This window comes from Mytilus edulis, chromosome 12 (assembly GCF_963676685.1).
Source record: "Mytilus edulis chromosome 12, xbMytEdul2.2, whole genome shotgun sequence".
In the NCBI taxonomy this organism is placed as follows: Eukaryota; Metazoa; Mollusca; class Bivalvia; order Mytilida; family Mytilidae; genus Mytilus; species Mytilus edulis.
In genome coordinates this window covers 73,421,815-73,443,691 of record NC_092355.1, presented here as the reverse complement: position 1 = coordinate 73,443,691, position 21,877 = coordinate 73,421,815, and the positions used below count along the sequence as shown (strand labels likewise).

The window sequence follows — 21,877 nt, the reverse complement described above, 5'->3', positions numbered from 1 at the left end:
GTTGTTATGTCTTCGAAATTTTAAAAGATTATTTCAGCAATAAAATTCCTTTCGGTTCTCTTCCAAACCGGAAGTAGTAAATTATGGACATCGTTACAGAACATGACCCTGAAAAATAAACTTCCCAGCTGATTATACACACACATTTTCAAAATGGCAGGAAGATCTGAAATGTCAGATATGACAGATATGGGTAGTTCGGAATCAGAAAGTGTCCTTGGCCAGGATGACTCTGAACTTGCGTTGTCAGGAATAAGGATGTTACTTAACAATGGTTTTGAAGAGGCACAAGCTCTTTTTGACAAATACAAGTACGCCCCCTTATTGTTTTCATTAGAAACGTACACTCCAATAATGTTCTGTTGTATATATTTCTCACTTGCCCGAAAAGATGAGTTTTGTTTTGTTACTTACAACATTTTTTACACTTGCTCAGTATTCCATTTCTTTGTATTGCAATCTCCTTATTCATTTGTCATTGCTTAAAACACTAAGTTGCACGATCTTAAAGGTGTTATAAAAATATGATAGTTGTCTTAGGTTAAAATTAAGATATAATTCCTTCATGTCATGCTCTATGCTCATTTTAATTTACACTGCAATCCAGAACTTTTCCTAAAGGGGGAACGCTGACTGACCAAAGGGGGGACCCGCTCCAGTCATGTTTCAGTGATATATATAATCAACCCAAATTTTTTCCACGAAAGGGGGGCCTGGGCCCTCCTGGATCCACCTATGCACGGAGTCTGAGGCTACTAGTACTTTGAATGCTGTTTATAGTAGCCATTATGTTGTCAATATTTTACACCAAGCTTTAGAAAAGAGAATAATGTTAAAAAAATATATAAAAAGACTTCATAGAGAAAAATTACAAAAAAATTTTTGAACACAGAATTAAATGACCTAGGACATGTCAAACATATTTCAAGACTTGGTATTACTGTTGCATATATCATTTATATACTAATAATTTAAATACATGTAGACTGAGTATTTCAATATATTTTTCAGAAATGACAGTTCTTTGATGCATGCTGGTCACAGCTTTGTATATTTTATGGTTAGTACTCAGAAAGTCAAATAACATACATGTGATGGATTGTGAAACTCAGATCAGGAAATTTGGAAATTTTGGTCAGGAGATTAGGACTCGGATGTGGGTCTCCTTGGGGTCTAAGCGTGACGCGGGATTGTCGATTTTTTGTAAGCGTGACACGTGAAATTCAAATTATTGTGTCGTGAAAACGGGAAATGAGGTCTAGCGGGACCCGGGAAATGTAAAAAAAAATGAGAATTGCTTACGTACATAGTGTAAGCGGGATACGGGAATCTGACAAAACAGTAAGCGGGATCCGGGATCGCCCCAATGAGACCCCCTCGGATCAGGACTTTTTTTTATCGACATAGATTTTGTTGTAAATGTATCCGTTTGATGTAGAAATTGTCTTTTAAAGAGTTTTTTTTTCTTCAAATTTCCATCAAAATGTAGTATGTTTATAGTACCCTTGTTGCCATTCTATTTGAATGATATCACATTATTAAAAATATTATTTAATAAGGTTATTATTTGTGGGATAGCAATTTCTGTGGGTATTTGTAAAACAGAAATTTAACTTTGTAACATAACACTTATTCTACAATGTTCTATAGGCTTGTATACATCCATTGGCAAAACCTTGAAATTAAGCATCCACGAAAATTTGAAATAATCGGTACCCTCGAAATTGATTAACCTTTGAATGTAGTGACCAATCTCCATTTAAAATGGAGTTTGTAAACCTAAAAATTTATTATTTCTTGTTTTATTAATTTTAATTGATTAATGTGACAGTATCACTGTATACCTAAATAATAATCAGCTTACATGTATGTGTTTTATATCATGTGGACACAGCGATTTACCTTCTAATCATGCGAAGTTTCAACTGGTACCCTCTATTTACTTGTTTGTTTGTAGTTTTCAATAGGAGCCCTCTATTTACTTGTTTGTATTTTTCAATAGGAGCCCTCTATTTACTTGTTTGTAGTTTTCAATAGGAGCCCTCTATTTACTTGTTTGTAGTTTTCAACGGGTCCCCTCTATTTACTTGTTTGTAGTTTTCAACAGGATTCCTCTATTTACTTGTTTGTTGTTTTCAACTGGTCCCCTCTTTCTACTTGTTTGTTGTCTTTGAACATTTTTCAAGATTTACTTAATTAATTGATAAAAAAAAAGTGGAAATATGAAAGCTACAATAACTGACAGTTTTCTTGGCAAGATACATTCACTTAAGGTGGTACCGAAAACCTGAACTAAAATTAATTGGGCTGTTTAATTTTCATAAACTTTTGACATAATATTGTATCTGACCCTTTGACAAAATCATAAAAACACTTGAACCACACACTTTATAGGAAATACTTGATAAGATATAAAGCAGTTTGAATGAACTACACTTAAGTTTGATCATTGAGAAGCTTGATATTTCCTTAACAATAAACATGATAAAAGAGGGTAGGAATGCCCTTTACATTGTACATGTACCTTCCGGTGTTAAACAGTCATTTACGGCTACTGTTAGCGTCAAATTGGTTCAAATTTTACCCTGCTTTGTAGAAATATCCACATCATGATCATTACCCATATTTAAAAAAATGAAAGTGTGATTCTTCAAAATCAGTTGATTATTTTAAAGACTGAAAGAAAGTGTAAATTTTTATCTTTATGTTCCAAAATTTACGTTAAACATCATTCGACAAGATTATTTACTGTTATTCATCATGAAGGTACCCTCATTACGACTCTCAAGTATTTTAATTAAAATGTTCAGCTGGTTTTTACAGAGTTATCTCCCTGTAGTGTTATGTACCACATTAAATGTATGGAAGCCTGGAAGGAAATAGATAGTTGATGAATATAAATAAAGAGAAATCTGAACCAGTGGAATGTCTCAGAAGTTCAATATTTGAATTTGTTGAAAAAATTATTCAGACGTTGTTTAAAAAGTTATTTATTGTATATGCTCTAATCTTTCAGACAGCATTGATTTCATTTGAAGATGAGAAGATGGCAGAAGCCTTGAAAAAATTAGAAGAAACAGAAAAATTATGTGACACTGATTCTGGTATCTTCAAATCACTGAAAAAGAAATTAAAATCAAAAAAGAAAAAGGAGGTTTGTTAAACATTTCATGTCTGTGTTCTCATGCACTTCTTATACATATTATAGAATCCTGGTAAACATGGAATTTTGAAAGCTTGTTTCTAGAAATAATAGCATTACATCCGCATGTCCATATATATATAACACAATTCATAAGAAAATCAGTTCCGATTTCTAATATGGAGGAAAAAAAATTCAGCAAAATTTCAATCTTTCTATATGATGTTGGCATTATATTACCGGTACCTATAAAGGAAGCCTCTTCCTCCTTGGATTTGGAAAAACAGATCATAATCGGTCTAGATCTTTAATGAAATGTGCAAATTTCAAGAGTAATATGTATCAATATGATGTAGGCATTACCTAGAAAGGAAGCTACACTGTAGACTTGTCTCCCTTTGTTTATAAACATGTATATAAGGTAAATATTAAAAACAGATATAAACCTTTAGAAGTAATCTAAAAACACAGATATTTCTTGAAACAAATTTAAAAAATAATAAAGAAAGCAATTAAGGTCCTCCTTCTTTGATTTTTATAAAGCAGATCATAATTGGTCTAGATATTTCATGAAATGTGCAAATTTCGAGAGTAATATGTAATTCATGTACATGTGTAAGACTTCATTTTGATATAGAATATAATGTATTTTATCATATTTACGTCTGTATTTTACAAAAATCAGATTATTTTTGTTTAATTATTTTTTTTTTTAAATTTTGCCATATAAGGCAAGTTTTTTCAAGGACACTTAACATTTATCTGTTCTTTTCTTTACATATTTGACAGGGAGAGACAACAATTAGTATTGAAGATAAAATACAACGACAAGTCATAGTGGCAGATTCCATTTTATATCAGGGGATATTGATTTTCACAAATCAGGACATTTCAAGTTATATCAAAGGGGGTTGGTATCTTCGTAAAGCATACAAGATTTACGAAAAACTTCACAAAGATGTTAATCAGCTCATTGCTGCTTCTAAATTAAAACAGAGCAAGTCTCAAAACAGTCTAACTAGTGCTGGTTCAGGGGTCAGCTCAGATGGACCAATCGACAGCAACGATAATGAACTCACTCACGATGTCCTTTCGCGTTTATTAGGAGCTGTAAACTTTGGTTACGGAACCTTTCAATTGTGTATATCAATGGTTCCACCAAAGATTTTAAAACTGATAGAATTTCTAGGATTTGAGGGTGATAGAGAGGCTGGACTTGCAGCCTTAGATTTTACCAATCATAGCAAAGATATGAAAGCCCCATTGGCTACCCTGGGATTGCTATGGTACCATACAGTATTACGACCGTTCTTTGCATTAGATGGTGCTAATGATTACGACGCAGGTAAATTTATCTTATCTTTGTTATACATACATGACATAGTTTTGATGGTGATAATGATTAGGCAAAAAAATATTATACATGCATTTCCCCTTACCATACCTTAACTAATTTGTAATGTCTTAAGGGGAATCATGGATACCAAAGGGTCATTCAAACTTATCAGTGGAAAAAAACAACAACAAAAAAACTGATGATGTGTCATAGGAAAACTTCAAATTTAAGTATCTATATGATGTGGAAAAGAACCCAAAAGACAAACAGTAGTACACAAATTATAACATAGAAAACTAAAGACAGCAACCCAATCAAAAACATAGAAAACTAAAGACAGCAATCCAACCAAAAACATAGAAAACTAAAGACAGCAATCCAACCAAAAACATAGAAAACTAAAGACAGCAACCCAACCAAAAACATAGAAAACTAAAGACAGCAATCCAACCAAAAACATAGAAAACTAAAGACAGCAACCCAACCAAAAACATAGAAAACTAAAGACAGCAACCCAACCAAAAACATAGAAAACTAAAGACAGCAACCCAACCAAAAACATAGAAAACTAAACACAGCAACCCAACCAAAAACATAGAAAACTAAAGACAGCAACCCAACCAAAAACATACAAAACTAAACACAGCAACCTAACCAAAAACATAGAAAACTAAAGACAGCAACCCAACCAAAAACATACAAAACTAAACACAGCAACCCAACCAAAAACATACAAAACTAAACACAGCAACCCAACCAAAAACATAGAAAACTAAAGACAGCAACCCAACCAAAAACATACAAAACTAAACACAGCAACCCAACCAAAAACATACAAAACTAAAGACAGCAACACATACACAACCAAAAACATAGAAAACTAAACACAGCAACCCAACCAAAAACATAGAAAACTAAAGACAGCAATCCAACCAAAAACATACAAAACTAAAGACAGCAACCCAACCAAAAACATAGAAAACTAAAGACAGCAACCCAACCAAAAACCAGGTGCTCTTGAAGGATAGGCAGTTTGTTAATATGAATATTATATTTATGATAAATGGTATTGGTCTAATTATAGTTTGCTAAAATGTTGACTATATTTTTCCCTCTTTCAGGCACTCATGATGCAGAAGTTATTATCGCAGAGAAAGAATCAGAATTTGAAAATTCAGCATTATTTTTATTTTTCCGCGGTAGAATACAACGACTAAGGGTAAATATATGAAATATAATATAAGAAGAATTCTGTCAACCAAAATTGTATATTCTGGACCGATTAATATTTCATTGTAGAATAATAATGAGAATAAATATTAACAAATACAGTGTACAATGAAGGGGTGTGTTTGGATATATGCCTGAGGCGTCCTATGGTTGGATATTTTGTGTATAAAATATCAAACCATAGGTACCTATGGGTAACCATAGGCCGCCTCAGGCGTATATGGACCATAATTTGCTATTGGGCTCGTTTCCTATAACTATAGAAAAGTGATAAAAATGTGTATTACTGTAAGAAAAGTTGTAACTACATCTAAAGATGCCTTTATTTTATCAACATACAAGTGTATGCTACTCTTCCCTAGAAAAAAAATTGAATTTAACAAATTTTAAAGATTATACGACCATATTTTTGTGTCGTTTCTCGCGTTACTTTTCGCTTCCGAAGTGCATAACGCTGACTGATTTATAGATAATCGTCACCGGCAAATTCGTAACTTTTGCTTTCAAATAATAAAGAACATCACCCAATAAGAATAGTCAGAAGAAAATGCCGAGAACTATAAGTATTTCTGTAGCAGGTGTAAGAACATTAGCGTTACTTTGGTTTCCAATTTCATAACGTAAATTTTAGAAGATGTAATCTGCTTTGTTGTATTGTAATAGAATTCTTTATAACAATATAACAATGCAAATATGAATTCTCGCGAGATGTTCAAACAGGTAAATCAGAGATGATTTACATTCTAGTTTTGTTCTTCGTAATAATTAAGTTAGAAAATGACGTTATCGTTATGCATTACATTTCAAACGAAACAGAAGTCCAGTTATTTCCTTTTTTTTATTAAAATTGTTTTTGTTGTTAAGTTCTAATCATTTCCGGTCATACGTGAAACATGTGACTAACATGTGATCACGCCCTTACGGCCGAATGTATGAAATACTAGGTCTACACATTGTTTTTGTTTCCAACGGGATGTTAGCAAACATAATCTGTAGACTTGTTTCGTCTTGTTTAAAAAAGGAAAATACAATTTTCAAAGAGATTGCGCCGGGGGTCTATTATTTTTCCTATGTGCATAATGTTACATACGATCTTGTGTGAAAATAAATGCCCAATGACTTGACAAAATCGATTTCAGATTTGACAGACGTTATAACACACTTTGTTTTCTGATAACGATGTAAAGGGTCCTTGGAAAATTCAATAGACATTACGTCTCTTATCATTGTGCCGATGCTCGTTAGATTGATTTTGCTTCAGCAGTAAATATTACTGGATATTTTAGGTGAATAAAGTTAATTTAATAAAAAATACATGTTAATATACCGTTACACTTGGAATGTACAAAGTTGGTATCTTTGTCACAATTTTTAATTATTTGTTTTTATTCATGTTCTGCAAACACTTTTCAGAAACGCAATAAACTTGTCAAAGGAGAAGTAAACTTTTACCATGCATGACTTGAAAGGAAGTACTTTATTGATTTTAGCCCACTAAAGTAGGTTAAAATGTGGAAACCATGTAGATGGTGTACAAGTCACAAATATCACATGGTGCCTATTTTAAAGATTTTAATTCCAAATTAAAAGTTTTTTTCTTTACTGGATTTAAATAATTTTACATTGTCAATGATTTGGAATAAATTGTATATAACTGGAATTTCAAAACCAAATATAAATACATTTTTTTTGGCTAAAACATCAAGATACAACGATTATGGTATCCTGTATCAATGAAGAAAATATGGAAATTTCTGAATAAATTGTACTAATTGTTTTCAAAACAAGCACATATTTAGGAGTTTTATAATACTGTTACATTTAAAATGGATTTTAAGAAAAAGTATACTGTTCAGATTATTTTAAGCAGATTTTGCAATAAAATAAAACTAAAAAATGCTTTCGGTTTCTTATGGTTTCCTGTCGCGTTTAAAAAAATCTTTAATTTAACATTGAAAATAGATTTTAAATATTAACATGAAGCAAGTAACACTAGTAATGGTGTTCATTTATGTCTTTTGAAATATATTGTGCAAAATAAAGAAAATAAAGATTGGTTTCCTGTTTGGTTTCCTGTCATGTAAACAGTGAATCAAAATGTATTATTTTTTTCTTGAAAAACTCAATTGTTCCATTAATACTATTCTAACACCATCACAACCCACAGAATAAAAGTTAAAGTTTTAGAACTTATAAAAAAGGATACAAAAAGAAACCAAAGGCTGAATACCAAATTATGGTCCATATCCAAACACACCCTATGTCAAACTTAAATCTTGTCTTTTACGAACACTTATCAAACAAAGTTAGGATGCCTCGGTGGACAAGTGGAACACTCATCAAACAAAGTTAGGATGCCTCGGTGGACGAGTGGAACACTTATCAAACAAAGTTAGGATGCCTCGGTGGACGAGTGGTCTAACACTTATCAAACAAAGTTAGGATGCCTCGGTGGACGAGTGGAACACTTATCAAACAAAGTTAGAATGCCTCGGTGGACGAGTGGAACACTTATCAAACAAAGTTAGGATGCCTCGGTGGACGAGTGGTCTAAGTTGTTACTACTGTAATCACTAGACAGTCAACACTGGGGTTGTGAGTTCAAAACCCCGCTCATGTGGGTGCACTCAACTCCAATCTTAATTGACTAGGATTGTCAGTTTTCCTATCGAAAGTTATGGTTTTCTCCGGGCACTTCTGATTTTTCCACCAATATAAATTGGCTGCCGCAAATAGCCTAAATGTATTGCTTAAAACATGTAAAAGTGGTGTTAAAAAAAATAGTAAATATGAATTGCAGGCAAAAATGTTTTTTGAATTTAAAAGATAAATACAGGTTATGATCACGTTTGATATACCATAAGTTTTAGAATTTTCACATTTTTCCATTTTATCATTATAATGTACTTCTCAATAAAGTTTTTTTTATTGCAATTTTCTGTGTTTTTAAGTTATGAATTTCTTCTTTTGGTAGAAAAAGACTGATGAGTCATTAGAATTATACAGAAGAGCTTTGGAGGCAGCAAAAGGCCAGAAAGAACTGGAACTTATGAATTTGTATGAAATAGGTAAACTAGTTCCTTTATTAAATATTGTATTTGATTTCGTCTAAAGTGTAACTAACTTAATGATGTGAAAAGAATACAGGGTCACAGAAATTTAATTTACTCATTTCAAATTCATAATGGTTGACTTTTATTCAAAGTATTTCTTTAGGAACAGTTTAAAGTGCTTCAGTATAAAGAGAACAACCATACCTTGTTTTGAAATATAATATAACTAACATATGATTGTCATCCAAAGCAAATGTTTTTAACAAGAGGTACCTGCTCTTTAACCATCTCATATATGTTTTTGAATTTATTATACTGAATGTTCTATCCTTCTTGTCTTTCAAATTTGAAATTGAAAGGACATACTTTGACATTATGTACATAATCATGATAATGATACATGTATTGACAAAAACCTTGAAAGACGTATTAAAATTATTTTGGCAATCTATAATAAAATTCTGAGGCCAAAATGTAGAAATTGAGCATTGTCTTGAAAATTCTAGATTATAATTTGTTTGATTGTTGTTTATATAATAAATTTTGATTTGTACAAGAGGTAGTAATTCTAAAAAATAAACTCAGCTGAGCCAGGGGACTGAGTAAATTATCTCCCTTGTATAAGCCAAACAAAATCTGGCATTTGAACATGAAGTACAGGTATAATTAAATTTTATATGTATTCTGTTTGAAAACAAGGTAGAAATACTAAAAGTTTCTTCTGCTTCACCTGTTTTTAAGCCATGTACACATAAATTTTATATTTTAAGAATACAACTATTCTATATACATGATGTACACATTTATGAATGCATGCCATTATTTCTGTATTTACACAATTACAGTATTTTATAAAGAAGCTTATGATTTAACTTATTATAAATTCCTTTTATATTTTCATATTTGAATAGGTTGGTGTAACATTATGAAGTTAAACTGGAGAGAGTCTCTTGGAGCTTTCACAAGGTACATATACTCCAGTGATTTATTATATTTCTAAGTACTGTAAACAGACATATATTTTTTGAGGCCTTAATATATATGTATATACCTGTAATCAACAGGGTTAAGCTTTAAACTCATATCTAAGGAGATGGATTAATATAAGCATATTGTTTCTGAATTCTTATTGTGAATGTGTTTATAAAATGTATTTGTATGATTCATAATAAAATATTGTTTAAACCAACTCATTTTCAATAAAAAAAAAATCAGAAATCTTAAGAACCTCAACACTTGGTACTATTCTTGTTGTTTATTTGCATTTGCGGATCCAGGGGGGGGGGGGGGGGTTCCGGGGGATTGGAACCTCGCATTTTTTTGGACGATCAATGCATTTGAATGGGAGCATATAGTTGGAACCAAGGGTCCGGAAACGGTCATATTTGCCAGTCATGTCCTAAACTGAAACTATTATGTCCTAAACTTTTAATTTGGATTTAGGTCAAATTTTATTTTTCAACCGTAATAATTTCGGTCATTTCGTTGAGATCGACTTTCAAAATCGCCATTTTGATTATATTTTTGTTTTGTTATCGACTTCCTGTAATTAAACTGCCACTTCATTAAAGTGTTATAATCCTGAGGGCCCTCCTTATAACTATATTAATGCCTCGGGGAGGTATTGGCTAATGATTGCTAATCTCTTTACCTGTGTTTTTAATTCACACCTGGCAATTAATCACAAGCTCCAAACTATTATTATAAAGAAATAAAAATTCCATACCAACTGGCTTCATTATTTAATTACTCAACAGGTCAGACAATTGTCAATTATGATTTAAAATTAAATTAAAACTTGGTTTAATTTACGTAGAAAAAAATATTTTTTTACTTCTAACACACGTGCTTTGTTTACTATGTAATACGCATGTTTGAAATTCTCTTCCACAGATTTAGACAATTTATTGTAAATATAAAATAATTTCATCCTAAATAAAGCTAGTGCACCTATTTTAATTAATATTCTTACACTATTAAAGGTAAAATATTAAAAAGCCGATGATTTCCTGTGATTTGGATAAACAAAACTAATCCCGGAAATGAGTCCGGAATTGTTCGTTTTAGTATTGTCGCAGTACATCCGGTTTGAATTTTGACTTCAGAATCAAAGGAAACGTAAGCAATAACTGAGAATATTATCGTTTTGAGTCATTAAAATCATTTTATTTATAAACTGTTGCCTTCCCTTAATTGCTCTTAAACGATTTTTGGAAAATGGTAGGACAAATCATGAAGTAAATGCGATGCAACAGTGAAACAAGTTTGTTGATGCTACGAACATGTTGATCGAGTATGAGCATACTCATAATGAGTCTCATGCAGTAATGTGATTTTGACAATCATTTTTTGAAAAGGGGCATCAACTTTTAAGTTGTATGAAAATGACCGAAATTAGGTGAAAAAATTTCCGGATCCTTGGTTGGAACCCCCCCTTTACTCTGGGTTGGGAACCCCCCCTTTTTAAAATGACTCGATCCGCTCCTGATTTGTGTATGTTGAGTTTGTATGTTCCAGATCTGTTCCGTCTTATCCATTATCAATGTATGGATGTAACTATATTATTATCACCTTTTTTTGTATATTGCAACCATATACACAGAATTTTAAACCTTACTTTTAGTCCCTTAAATAAATTCAGGTATATTACACTTACATGCATATTGACCAGGACAAGATTAACAAATATTGAATATTTTGTAGGTTAAAGGATGAGACTAAATGGTCCAAGTGTTATTATACATATCTAATGGGAGGTACGTACAGCTCTAGAGTAAACTAAAATAAAAAAAATAAAAAATTTCAACAGATCTTGTTATATAGCAATTTTTGAATTAGTGACACTTGACCTGATAATTTATTCACTTGAAATATTGATGTCACTTTTCTTTTGTTGAGTAAGACATTTTCTCGTGACATCAAACTTTTTAAAGTGAATATTTGTTATGTCCCGTAATGGCAGACAAAAAGCAAAAAAAGGTGTATTGTATTTTTTTTTTATTGTCCACCTAAACTTTAAAACAGTATCCTATTAGTGTTTTTGCTAATTGTCATCTTTGCTAGCCAAGGGTTACGATCCACTTCCCTCCTCTTGACCCTTGGCGGATTGAGATAAAATTTTGGAGACAAGGTAATGATTTTCATTGGTTGCAGTTGTTACTGGCTGTATCAAAAAGCACATACACATAGTTACCTGTTAATGTAGAAAATGTAGGTAAACAATTACCACATGCTGATTGTGCAACAAGTCTTTACACCTCAAAACATAAGACCATAATAAGAAAAATGTTAAGTGACAATTTAAATGTTCTTAATCAACTAATAGAAGTTCCTGTGTATGTTACTTGCATAAATGTTGAAATGTCAACATATATTTTCGTTTCCTGCTTCACCAAGTTTGTTGCTACTGTGTTTTTACCTTCACACTGAAGAGAGTTCAAGTGCTATCATTGATCAGGAATATTAATATGTGGAATGGGTGTGACTTTAATCAGCTGATAGATGGCACAACATTGTTATCAGCCCATACTACATCTTCGGTTAAACCACAAAATCAAATATCTACAATACAATATATCAGCAACCCACAAATGGTATTCAACAATACAATTGAAGGCATAAAACTTTGCTCAGTGCTCTGAGCACAAAAATCTTGCTCAAAACATGAAATTCAGCAATTTGATTGGTTGATTTTCAAGTCTGAGTACAAGAATCATGCTCGAAAGTTTTATGACCGTGAGGCCTGATATGATCTTTTTAATTTTAATTCCGAATTAGAGTTATGACTCCAATTTTGTGCGGTCCACTGAACATGAACATTTGCGAGTGGGGCATCCATGTACTAGGGACACATTCTTGTTAACATACATGTATACAAAGACCCATTGGTGCATGTAGTGGTCTATGTCTGTTTTCTGCTCTATGGTCGGTTTGTTGTCTCTTTGACACATTTCCAATTCCATTCTCAAGTTATTTGTATTTGCATTATTTTTCTACTCATAAATATTAATTGGTATAGTAATACATGTAATGATTTCCAGTATATAAGGTAAGACATGATTATATATGTTTATTTTCCAGTATCTCTTGGTGCTATGGGGGATGTTAAAGGTGCTAAAGACACATTAAAAGATGTCCCAGGACTGCTGAAAAAGAAAAATAACCAGATTGAGGCTTTTGTTTCTAGGAGGGTAAGTTATAAATAGACAGTGTGTTTTAGGATAGGGCTATTCCAAAATTAAAAGTATGGGGAGTTGGAAGGCACTTTTTCCCATGGTCTCCGACAGTACAATTGAAAAAAAAATATGTGTTTTTGTGTGAATATATTTAAATTATATTTATATTAGGTGTCTTTCAATATCCCATCAATTATAAATTATGGTAAAGCCCATAGACAAATTAGCAAACAAATTGTTTGTCTGATGATCAGTTAAATAACATGCCTCTAAGAAAAAAGAATATATTGTGAAAGGTATTGAGCTTTTGTGGGAGTGTTTGTATATACTGTGGATACATTTATTTTCCTGGACTGAGGAAAGATTGTATTTTTGTGGTTTTGCCATAGTTTAATTGCCTTGAACATGTTGAATACTTGCACTACATTGTACCCTTTATTTGGGGTTCACCAATCACTCAAAAATCATGGGTACCCCACTAATAACGCTGAATTCACAGTATATATTACAATTAAATCTGGAATAACTGATAGACAAATTAGCAAATTACTTGTTTCAGCCTTTCAGGGAATACACAGAAGATTTTATTGAGACATAGAAAAAATTGTGAAAGATAAAAAAAAGACTTAAAGTTTTGGCAACCCTATTTTATTTAAAAAAAACAATTTCAAATGAAAGGAGATTTTTTACGTCAATTGCTTTGCCTATTTAAATTTACTATTATATACGTTATTTACCTTTAAGCCTACTGTGGATTCATTATTATTCAATAAACTCATCAGAGATACCAGGACTAAATTTTGTATATACGCCAGACGCGCGTTTCGTCTACAAAAGACTCATCAGTGACGCTCGAATCCAAAACAGTTAAAAAGGCCAAATAAAGTATGAAGTTGAAGAGCATTGAGGACCAAAATTCCTAATGGATACCAATTTTCATGGACTTAATGGGTACAGGTGAATAAATTTTTTAAAGGCTTTTATGCAGACTTCAGTAAGACCATGATATTTAAATATCCATGTAAGTTTTCTTTAATCTATGAAAATTGGTATTGAATCCAGAGTATATGGTATACTTGATAAAGGAGAGGGGATAGGACCTTTATCTCCCTGGACTCTGTGATCTAGTGTTTTTAAGCTCGGGATTTCGGGATCCAGGAAATTCTTTTTTCGAATTTCGGGACCTCTGGAATTCGTGTTTTTAAGCCCGGGATTTCAGGATCAGGACCCCTCCTACCCCCTACAAAGGATCAGGTTGAACTGAATGTTATTTGAATATTTTGAATATATTGAGCATTATTTTTTGATAGGCAGAAAAGATGAAGAAGAACCCGCCTACCCAGGAGATCTGTCGTCTGCTGAGTTTAGAACTTATATTCCTATGGCATGCTCTTCCTACATGTACAGAGGACGAACTTAAACCGTTTTTAGATGGTGTGTAAAGTTATGTGTTAAAATTAAAATTTTAAATTTCAGGTCTTGTATATGTTGTCCCTCTTATCCCTTTTTCCTGCAAATAATATTAGAGCTTACACTCTTGATAAGTATATTTTAATGGATACTAGTTTTCTTAGATAGATATAAGATGTGGTATGAGTGCCAATGAGACAATGCAACTCTAACACAAAGGTTCCTGGTTCCGTTTCTGTCTGGGATGAAAATTGTAGGAACTGAATTTTCGGCTCTCCCTTGACACCATTTGCGAGTATGGTCTCGAGGAAACGATGATAGTCCGTCGGAAGGGGACGATAAATGGCTGACCCGTGTTAAAAGAGAGTCATATCTCTTGCACGTTAAAGACACCCTTGTAGATTTCGAAAAAGAGCAGGCTTATGCCGCTATATACTAGGCAGCACTCGCACCCGCAAAGTGGAAAGGGATTAATATAAGTTGCAAAACTTGTTTCCCAATCCACTATAAATAAATATGTTTAAACTAAGACAACTCTCCATGTTTATGAAAGTTGCTGAAATAAAGTACCAGAAATTTTAAGAGTTATTTCCCTTTACTACAAATGTTTTCTAATTTTAAACATTACCTGTCTGATGAATAGTTTTAACTTTTACTTGTTCACTTTAATTTTTGGTTAAGGATGTACTTAGGTGAGGTTAGGTAAAAATTAATAAATTAAGAAGTTAAAATTGATACCATTATCTGGTAGAGCATCAATTAAGGATAAAAATAAGCAAAAAATATTGATAGGTCATGGACCTCCTTTTCGAGATATTTGGGATTTAAAATATGGCGGGAAAAGGCTGAATCTGACTTTTACCTTATATTTGCATTGGTATTATAAGGTCTCAAAACAAAAGAACGAAAATTAAGAATCTTCTAAAATTTTGGTAATTGACCTTTCATGGGCTATTTAGTCTTATATGAAAAAATAAATGGGTGTTATGGGGCAAAATATTTTACATTGTATTGTATGGAAAAACACCAAGGAGTCCGAACATTTGTCACAAATTCCAAAACCTCACCTAAGTACATCCTTAATTTATTGGTCTCCCAATAAGTCTTTAAAACATATAGAAATCAAATATATCTGTAATAATTATAAATTGTTACTGAATTAACAATATATATTTATCATGCAATTGTATTTTCAGTATGTGATATGCAGACAGATAAAAATGTATTCCACCTAAAGTGTCTACTAGAGGGCGCTATATATAAAGAATTGGGTCAAGATGAATATGCTTTACAAGTAAGATTTATTCATGAGGAAACATGTATAAGACTGTTTTTAGGGTGTTTCCTACAAAATTTAATCTGTTTAGGAAATCTAATTATTATAACATTAACATAGTGAATCTTGCCAATTTACTGAAATACTTATAATCATTTGTTAATCAAGAGCTTTTTGACAATTTTATTTCTAAATTGACATAAAACAATATTTTTCTTTAATTATCAGTCAAATATTAAAAATTGTATCTGTTTAAGATTATCACTGTAAGGCCAAAAAAAAAAATATGTGTGTTTCCGGTTACCCGACTTACCCTATTTTTTTCCAGCCAAAATCCCGACCCTAAACTTTTTTTTTACGATTTCTGAAAAAAATCGGATATTGGCTAAACGAATATGGTTATTGTAATATTTTGTTAATTTCATCGTGCAATTGAATATCGGATAAGAAAATGCAGTAAATTTGTTCAATTCCATACGCAATTGGATATTTTCAATGTTTTTCTGACAGAAAATGGTCCCGGAAGTTGCGAATTTACAATCTTGCAGACAAGAAGATTTCTTTTTTACTGAATAAAAAAGAACTATTTCTTGATAAATTGTTGTCTTAATTTATTATCTTCCTTAACCATGATGCCCTTTTACTTCAAATGGTTTGAATTTACAAGACTCGGTTGACAAGATCAGTACGTATACGCTGCTGTTGGGAGAATTTAATAAAACTTTAAATGCTCACAGAATCAGAAATATAATCTTAACAGAATGTACCTCCTTCTGAATAATTTATTGCAATGTAAATATAAATCCCATTTGACAAGAGAAATCTGACTTCGGTCAGAAATATTTTTTTCACAAGTGCAGAAGTAAACACATGGTCATGGACGCCATATTGGATTTTACTCAAATTAGTTAGGAAGCCTCTAGAACCATGACCTAAAAATAAATAGTCTTCATAAAACGTAAACCTTATGCAATTATATTTTATCAATAATGATTATTTTCATAAATTAAAACTTGATTATTTAAAGAAATAAAATTGTAACAAATACGATTTTAGTTTGGAGATTTTGCACAAACATGCTTGATCTATTTATAGCCAAATTCGTTTACCTGTGGCTGTGTGTTAATGTAAATAATGGATATTAATTTGTTTACAAAACAAATAAAGACACTAACTATGGATGGTAGATAATGATTCATATAAATATTTTAGGACATTTAATTTACATGATTTATTTTAATAAATATAGGATTTAAAAACTGCAAACACATTTAATCATTACTGATGACTACATAATCAGCTGATATTTTTTTTATTTTATTTTTTTACAATATATATGTTGAATTTCAACCCCCCTTTTATTAAAAAAAAAAAAGAAAAAAAAAAGAAAAAAACACCTACCTACCCTATTTTGAAATTCCATGTAATAGGAAACACACATATTTTTTTTTTGGCCTAAATAAAAAATATGATATAATAATGTTCAATGAGACAGCTACCTTAAAACACAAGATAACAAAACATAGATGTAACTGTAGTGGATCTCATTGGGGTCCCAATGGGGTCCAAATGAGACCCCCACTGTATGATCTTCAATGATGAAGTTGAGTTTGAACCCCTTACATAGCAGGAGTGCTCATCTTAATCAAATAAAATTGTACTTCAGTTTTGTGCAGAAGGTCAATGGTCTGATGGCACCATGGCTTCTCCACCAAACAAAACTGACAGCCTCAAAATAGCCAATAGTGTTAGTGATGGCAACATGGCTTCTCCACCAAACAAAACTGACAGCCTCAAAATAGCCAATAGTGTAAGTGATGGCAACATGGCTTCTCCACCAAACAAAACTGACAGCCTCAAAATAGCCAATAGTGTAAGTGATGGCAACATGGCTTCTCCACCAAACGAAACTGACAACCTCAAAATAGCCAATAGTGTTAGTGATGGCAACATGGCTTCTCCACCAAACAAAACTGACAGCCTCAAAGTAGCCAATAGTGTTAGTGATGGCAACATGGCTTCTCCACCAAACAAAACTGACAGCCTCAAAGTAGCCAATAGTGTTAGTGATGGCAACATGGCTTCTCCACCAAACAAAACTGACAGCCTCAAAGTAGCCAATAGTGTTAGTGATGGCAACATGGCTTCTCCACCAAACAAAACTGACAACCTCAAAGTAGCCAATAGTGTTAGTGATGGCAACATGGCTTCTCCACCAAACAAAACTGACAGCCTCAAAGTAGCCAATAGTGTTAGTGATGGCAACATGGCTTCTCCACCAAACAAAACTGACAGCCTCAAAGTAGCCAATAGTGTTAGTGATGGCAACATGGCTTCTCCACCAAACAAAACTGACAGCTTCAAAATAGCCAATAGTGTTAATAATGCCATTAAACACCAAACAAAGAATCAATCAACAATAAATATATGTAAACAGCTCTAAAAAAGGGTTATACTTATTGGTTTGCTTTTACTAATTGTGACTGGGATGCAGAGTTGTCTCATTGGCACTCACACCTAATCTTATATCTATTTATTGACAATTTTGAACGATTCGACCTTTGACCTTTTTTTGTAGTGTTTAGATGAGTCACTAGCCAGACACCAAGGCATGAAGGATGACAACCATGTACCAGCCTTTACTTTGTATGAAATAGCTTCCATTAAAATGAAATCTCCCGAGGTAAGACAACAATGTATGACAAACAAAACAAAAAGAAAATGCAGGAAAAGCTTTCATACTATTTTTGCTGTTGGTTATATATATTATTTGATTTCCTGTACACATTGAATGGAAAAATCTACTTGCTATGGAGAAACTTTTCTTTTTACTTTTCTAGAAAAAGGCGTGCCCGAAATTAAAAATATTGTGTACCCATTATAATTACACAGCATGTTTGTTTTCATTTTCTTTTCTGTACAATTAAAAATTATCTTTTAGGCCCATTTCAGATTAATAATCAAGAATTCTTAATCAATAAAATTGAGAATGGAAATGGGGGAAAATCTACTTTTCCTAACATACTTACATATATTCTTCATAATTTCAGACAAAAGGAAAAGCAAAAGATCTTTTACAGAAAATTAAGGTTTGTTAACAACGATTTATATCCATTTAAGATAACCAATGTGTTGCAATTTTATTGGCTTGATTTTAATTGTTATCTTTCTACCAAAGTATGTGTGTTAAGACGACAAAATATTGCTTCAATTTAGTATTTTGAGCAAAGTGTGGTAAGTTAATCGTTATCTTTACGTGAAATTATTTGGTTTCAGACATGTCATTTTGGTACTTTGAGTATAAAGGATGAATATCTTAATTGAAGCATCATGGCTTTAATAAATTTGATATAAAACAAAACTAATACATTTCATTGGTAGGGTTGAAGAATGTACATAAAAATACAGACATATGCTTAAGAATTGAACTGGCTTAATGACCTTGTCTATTCAAGGATGCAGGGTTCCAGTTTGCCCATGAAGCATGTTAAAAGATAGTATTATTTTTTTTCTGCAAATGGAAATGATATTAATCAATAAATAGAAAAATGGTGTTATCTATTTCCTGCATACAATTTAGTTTTCTGTGAAGATTTTGCATTATTTTATTTAGAAGTACTCTTGCCTATGGTGCACTAACTTGAAAGGAGGGAAATGAATATGTGACAGTGTTTTCTATACAACTACAATTTGAATTTTGACATATTTTTGCCATTTAATAAATAGACCTTTTGAATTGTTTATTTATGGTTGAAGAAATTGCTCTTAAATTTCCCCACATAATAATTTTGACATGTTATTTTCAGCCACCATTTGAACTGTCTATTATATTGTTGGAGAAATTGCTCTATTCAATATTCCAATATTATATTTTTGCTTTCTGTTTATTTTTTCAGGATAACTATAAAGACTATGACTTTGAGAATAGACTAACTGTGCGAGTAAATAATGCTCTAAGGCAGTTAAAAGCTAGCGGATAAGTAGGATAGATCTAATAACCAAAGAGAAAGAACTGAGATTAAAGTGGATAGGTTGGATAGATCTAACAACCAAAGAGGAAGAACTGAGATTATAGTAGTAAACTGTCTCTAATGTTGTTGATAGTCAGTTCTACACACTGAATCAAAATTGTTATACTGTAATTTATTATTTTTCATTTTTAGTGCTAGGCATTGGTTTCATGAGAGTTATCTTTCTTAGAAGCAGGTACTTCCTATATTATTGTCATGGAACATGTAGTATTTTTTTTTTATATTATTTTTGATTTTTATGGCATTTAAAATACTTAAATAGAATATAAATGTATAAAATCCATGACATAACTTTTGTTCTAAGTCAGAAAATTTTGAACCAGCCTCATTCTGAGATACACCGATGATTTAAGCTGTCATGATTATAAATAAAATTATTTCTTTTATGTCATCGTTTTTGTCAAGATATTACAAAGACTAAACAATCTTTAAAAAAATTCTTATTTAACATTTTATGGTAAAAGAAAAACTAATTGGGTGCAAGCTGTTTTCTGATTTTATTATACATCTATTAAGGTCTGGATGGGGTTATCAATATAGAATAATCGCCTAAAAAATTTAATAATACAAAAATGTATCCCCCCCTTTTTCAGACCCTATCTTGGACCCTATCTTGGACTTAAGATTTATGGTCAGTTAATGGTACATTTTCCAGTGAAATTCTGATTGTTTGCGCTATGAACTTTTTGTACAATTTAATTGAAAAATTTGGTATACAAGTCATAGAAATTGGGGTTTTGCATTTATAGGACAGAATTAATTATTTTTTAAAATGTTCATAGGAATGTAATAAAAATAAAATAATTAACAAAAATCGTCAGGATCGAATATATTTTTTCAGGAGATGTCCTATCGGTCCTGTACTAATTTTGAGGAATGTACTACCTTTATACATGTATGTATCTTTAACATAAGAACAACTGTACAAAAGGGAGTGGTTCTTCAATGTAAACAGAAGGTTATGTTGTTTTACTGGACAATCATGAGATTAAAAATATGACGTCATATGATCAGTGTGTAGTAACTATATTTAGACTGTGATTTGATTTATAAATGTGATACACAGATGTAGAAATAGGGTTCAAAGGTTAAAGGTCCTGGACCTGTTTTATATTGTGTAAGGTCATTCCAAATTTTGTTTGATTGACCTTTTTGAGAAAATCTGGTAACTTGAAAATTTGGAAAGTTTAAAGCTACTTCACATTTGAAAATTTGTAATATGTTTAGTGGGTTTTTCACCATTTTTCAATACCTCCTGAGTCTCATATTTAAACTCATAACATTCCATATTTTGATTTTGTTGTGAACATCATAATTTTGTATAGACCGCCAGAGGAAATCGAAACATGATGTGCAAAAAGAGTCATTGCAAATTGAACTTGGTCAATCCTGTGAAAGCAACAAATTAAAATTAACACCATAGGAGCTTATCTATATCTGATTATAAGCTTTGAATTTTCATTTGTATTTTAATGAAAAGAAGGAGAAAAGATGACCGATTTTTTTATGAGAGATAGAAAAGCATAGAAATTAAGATTGATAAGTCCAGGACCTTTGACTCACAGAAGATATATTTTTGAACCCTTGGACACAATAGAGTAGATTTATTTTGTATTTAAACCATGTCAGTAATTTTTTACAGCATTTAAGTCACTGTAAATTTATAATTTTTTTAGAGATGTTTTTCATTTTTTGAGAAAAATTTATTTAGAAATCACAATTTGATTTGTTGAAATATATCTCACGTGTGTGTGAGCTGATAAACAAATCAAATCATATAAAATAAATGAGGGCAATTATTTCTGACTTTTAAACCTTCATACTGAAAAGTTCACTATTGATCATCAATATAAAAAAAAAGTCTTGTCTTGATGGATAGATATAGGAAGATGTGGTATGAGTGCCAATGAGACAACTCTCCATCCAAGTCACAATTTATAAAAGTAAACCATTAAAAGCAAAACATAGGTAGGCTGTTTCCAGCAGTGATGGCAATATCAACATTGTATTAGTACTGTGATTATGTCAGTTCATTGAGAACCACTAGTAGCAGTTCCATGATATTAGGAATGCTGTTGAATTAGCATTGGCATATTTTATTTCCATGGAGATTATTTATTTCACATATGCCAACTCTTTTAAAGTATAGTAAAATTAGTGAAACTTTTTTTATATCATCTTTATTCACCATTTATATATTTCCATTGAATTTCACAAGAGCAAT

The 21,877-nt window shown here is 31.7% G+C and overlaps 1 protein-coding gene across 1 annotated transcript; it reads left to right on the top strand.

Annotated features, from left to right (window-relative positions):
• Positions 1-56: 56 nt before the first annotated feature.
• LOC139499108 (tetratricopeptide repeat protein 39C-like) lies at positions 57-21,452 on the top strand. The gene is made up of 14 exons (XM_071287794.1): positions 57-311; positions 1,012-1,060; positions 3,017-3,154; positions 3,932-4,487; positions 5,600-5,697; positions 8,683-8,776; positions 9,673-9,727; positions 11,465-11,517; positions 12,842-12,951; positions 14,247-14,370; positions 15,543-15,640; positions 18,201-18,305; positions 18,673-18,711; positions 19,519-21,452. Exons 1-14 carry the CDS (start codon positions 154-156, stop codon positions 19,600-19,602), a joined length of 1,761 nt encoding a protein of 586 aa, XP_071143895.1. The 5' UTR covers positions 57-153; the 3' UTR covers positions 19,603-21,452.
• Positions 21,453-21,877: the final 425 nt, after the last annotated feature.

What these genes read in the sequence shown, in the direction of transcription:
- LOC139499108 (XM_071287794.1), top strand. Translation starts at nt 154, where the DNA reads ATGGCAGGAAGATCTGAAATGTCAGATATGACAGATATGGGTAGTTCG. An exon ending in TTATACATATCTAATGGGAG is followed by an intron (nt 11,518 to 12,841) that starts GTACGTACAGCT and finishes TTTATTTTCCAG; the next exon opens with TATCTCTTGGTGCTATGGGG. An exon ending in ACTTAAACCGTTTTTAGATG is followed by an intron (nt 14,371 to 15,542) that starts GTGTGTAAAGTT and finishes TTGTATTTTCAG; the next exon opens with TATGTGATATGCAGACAGAT.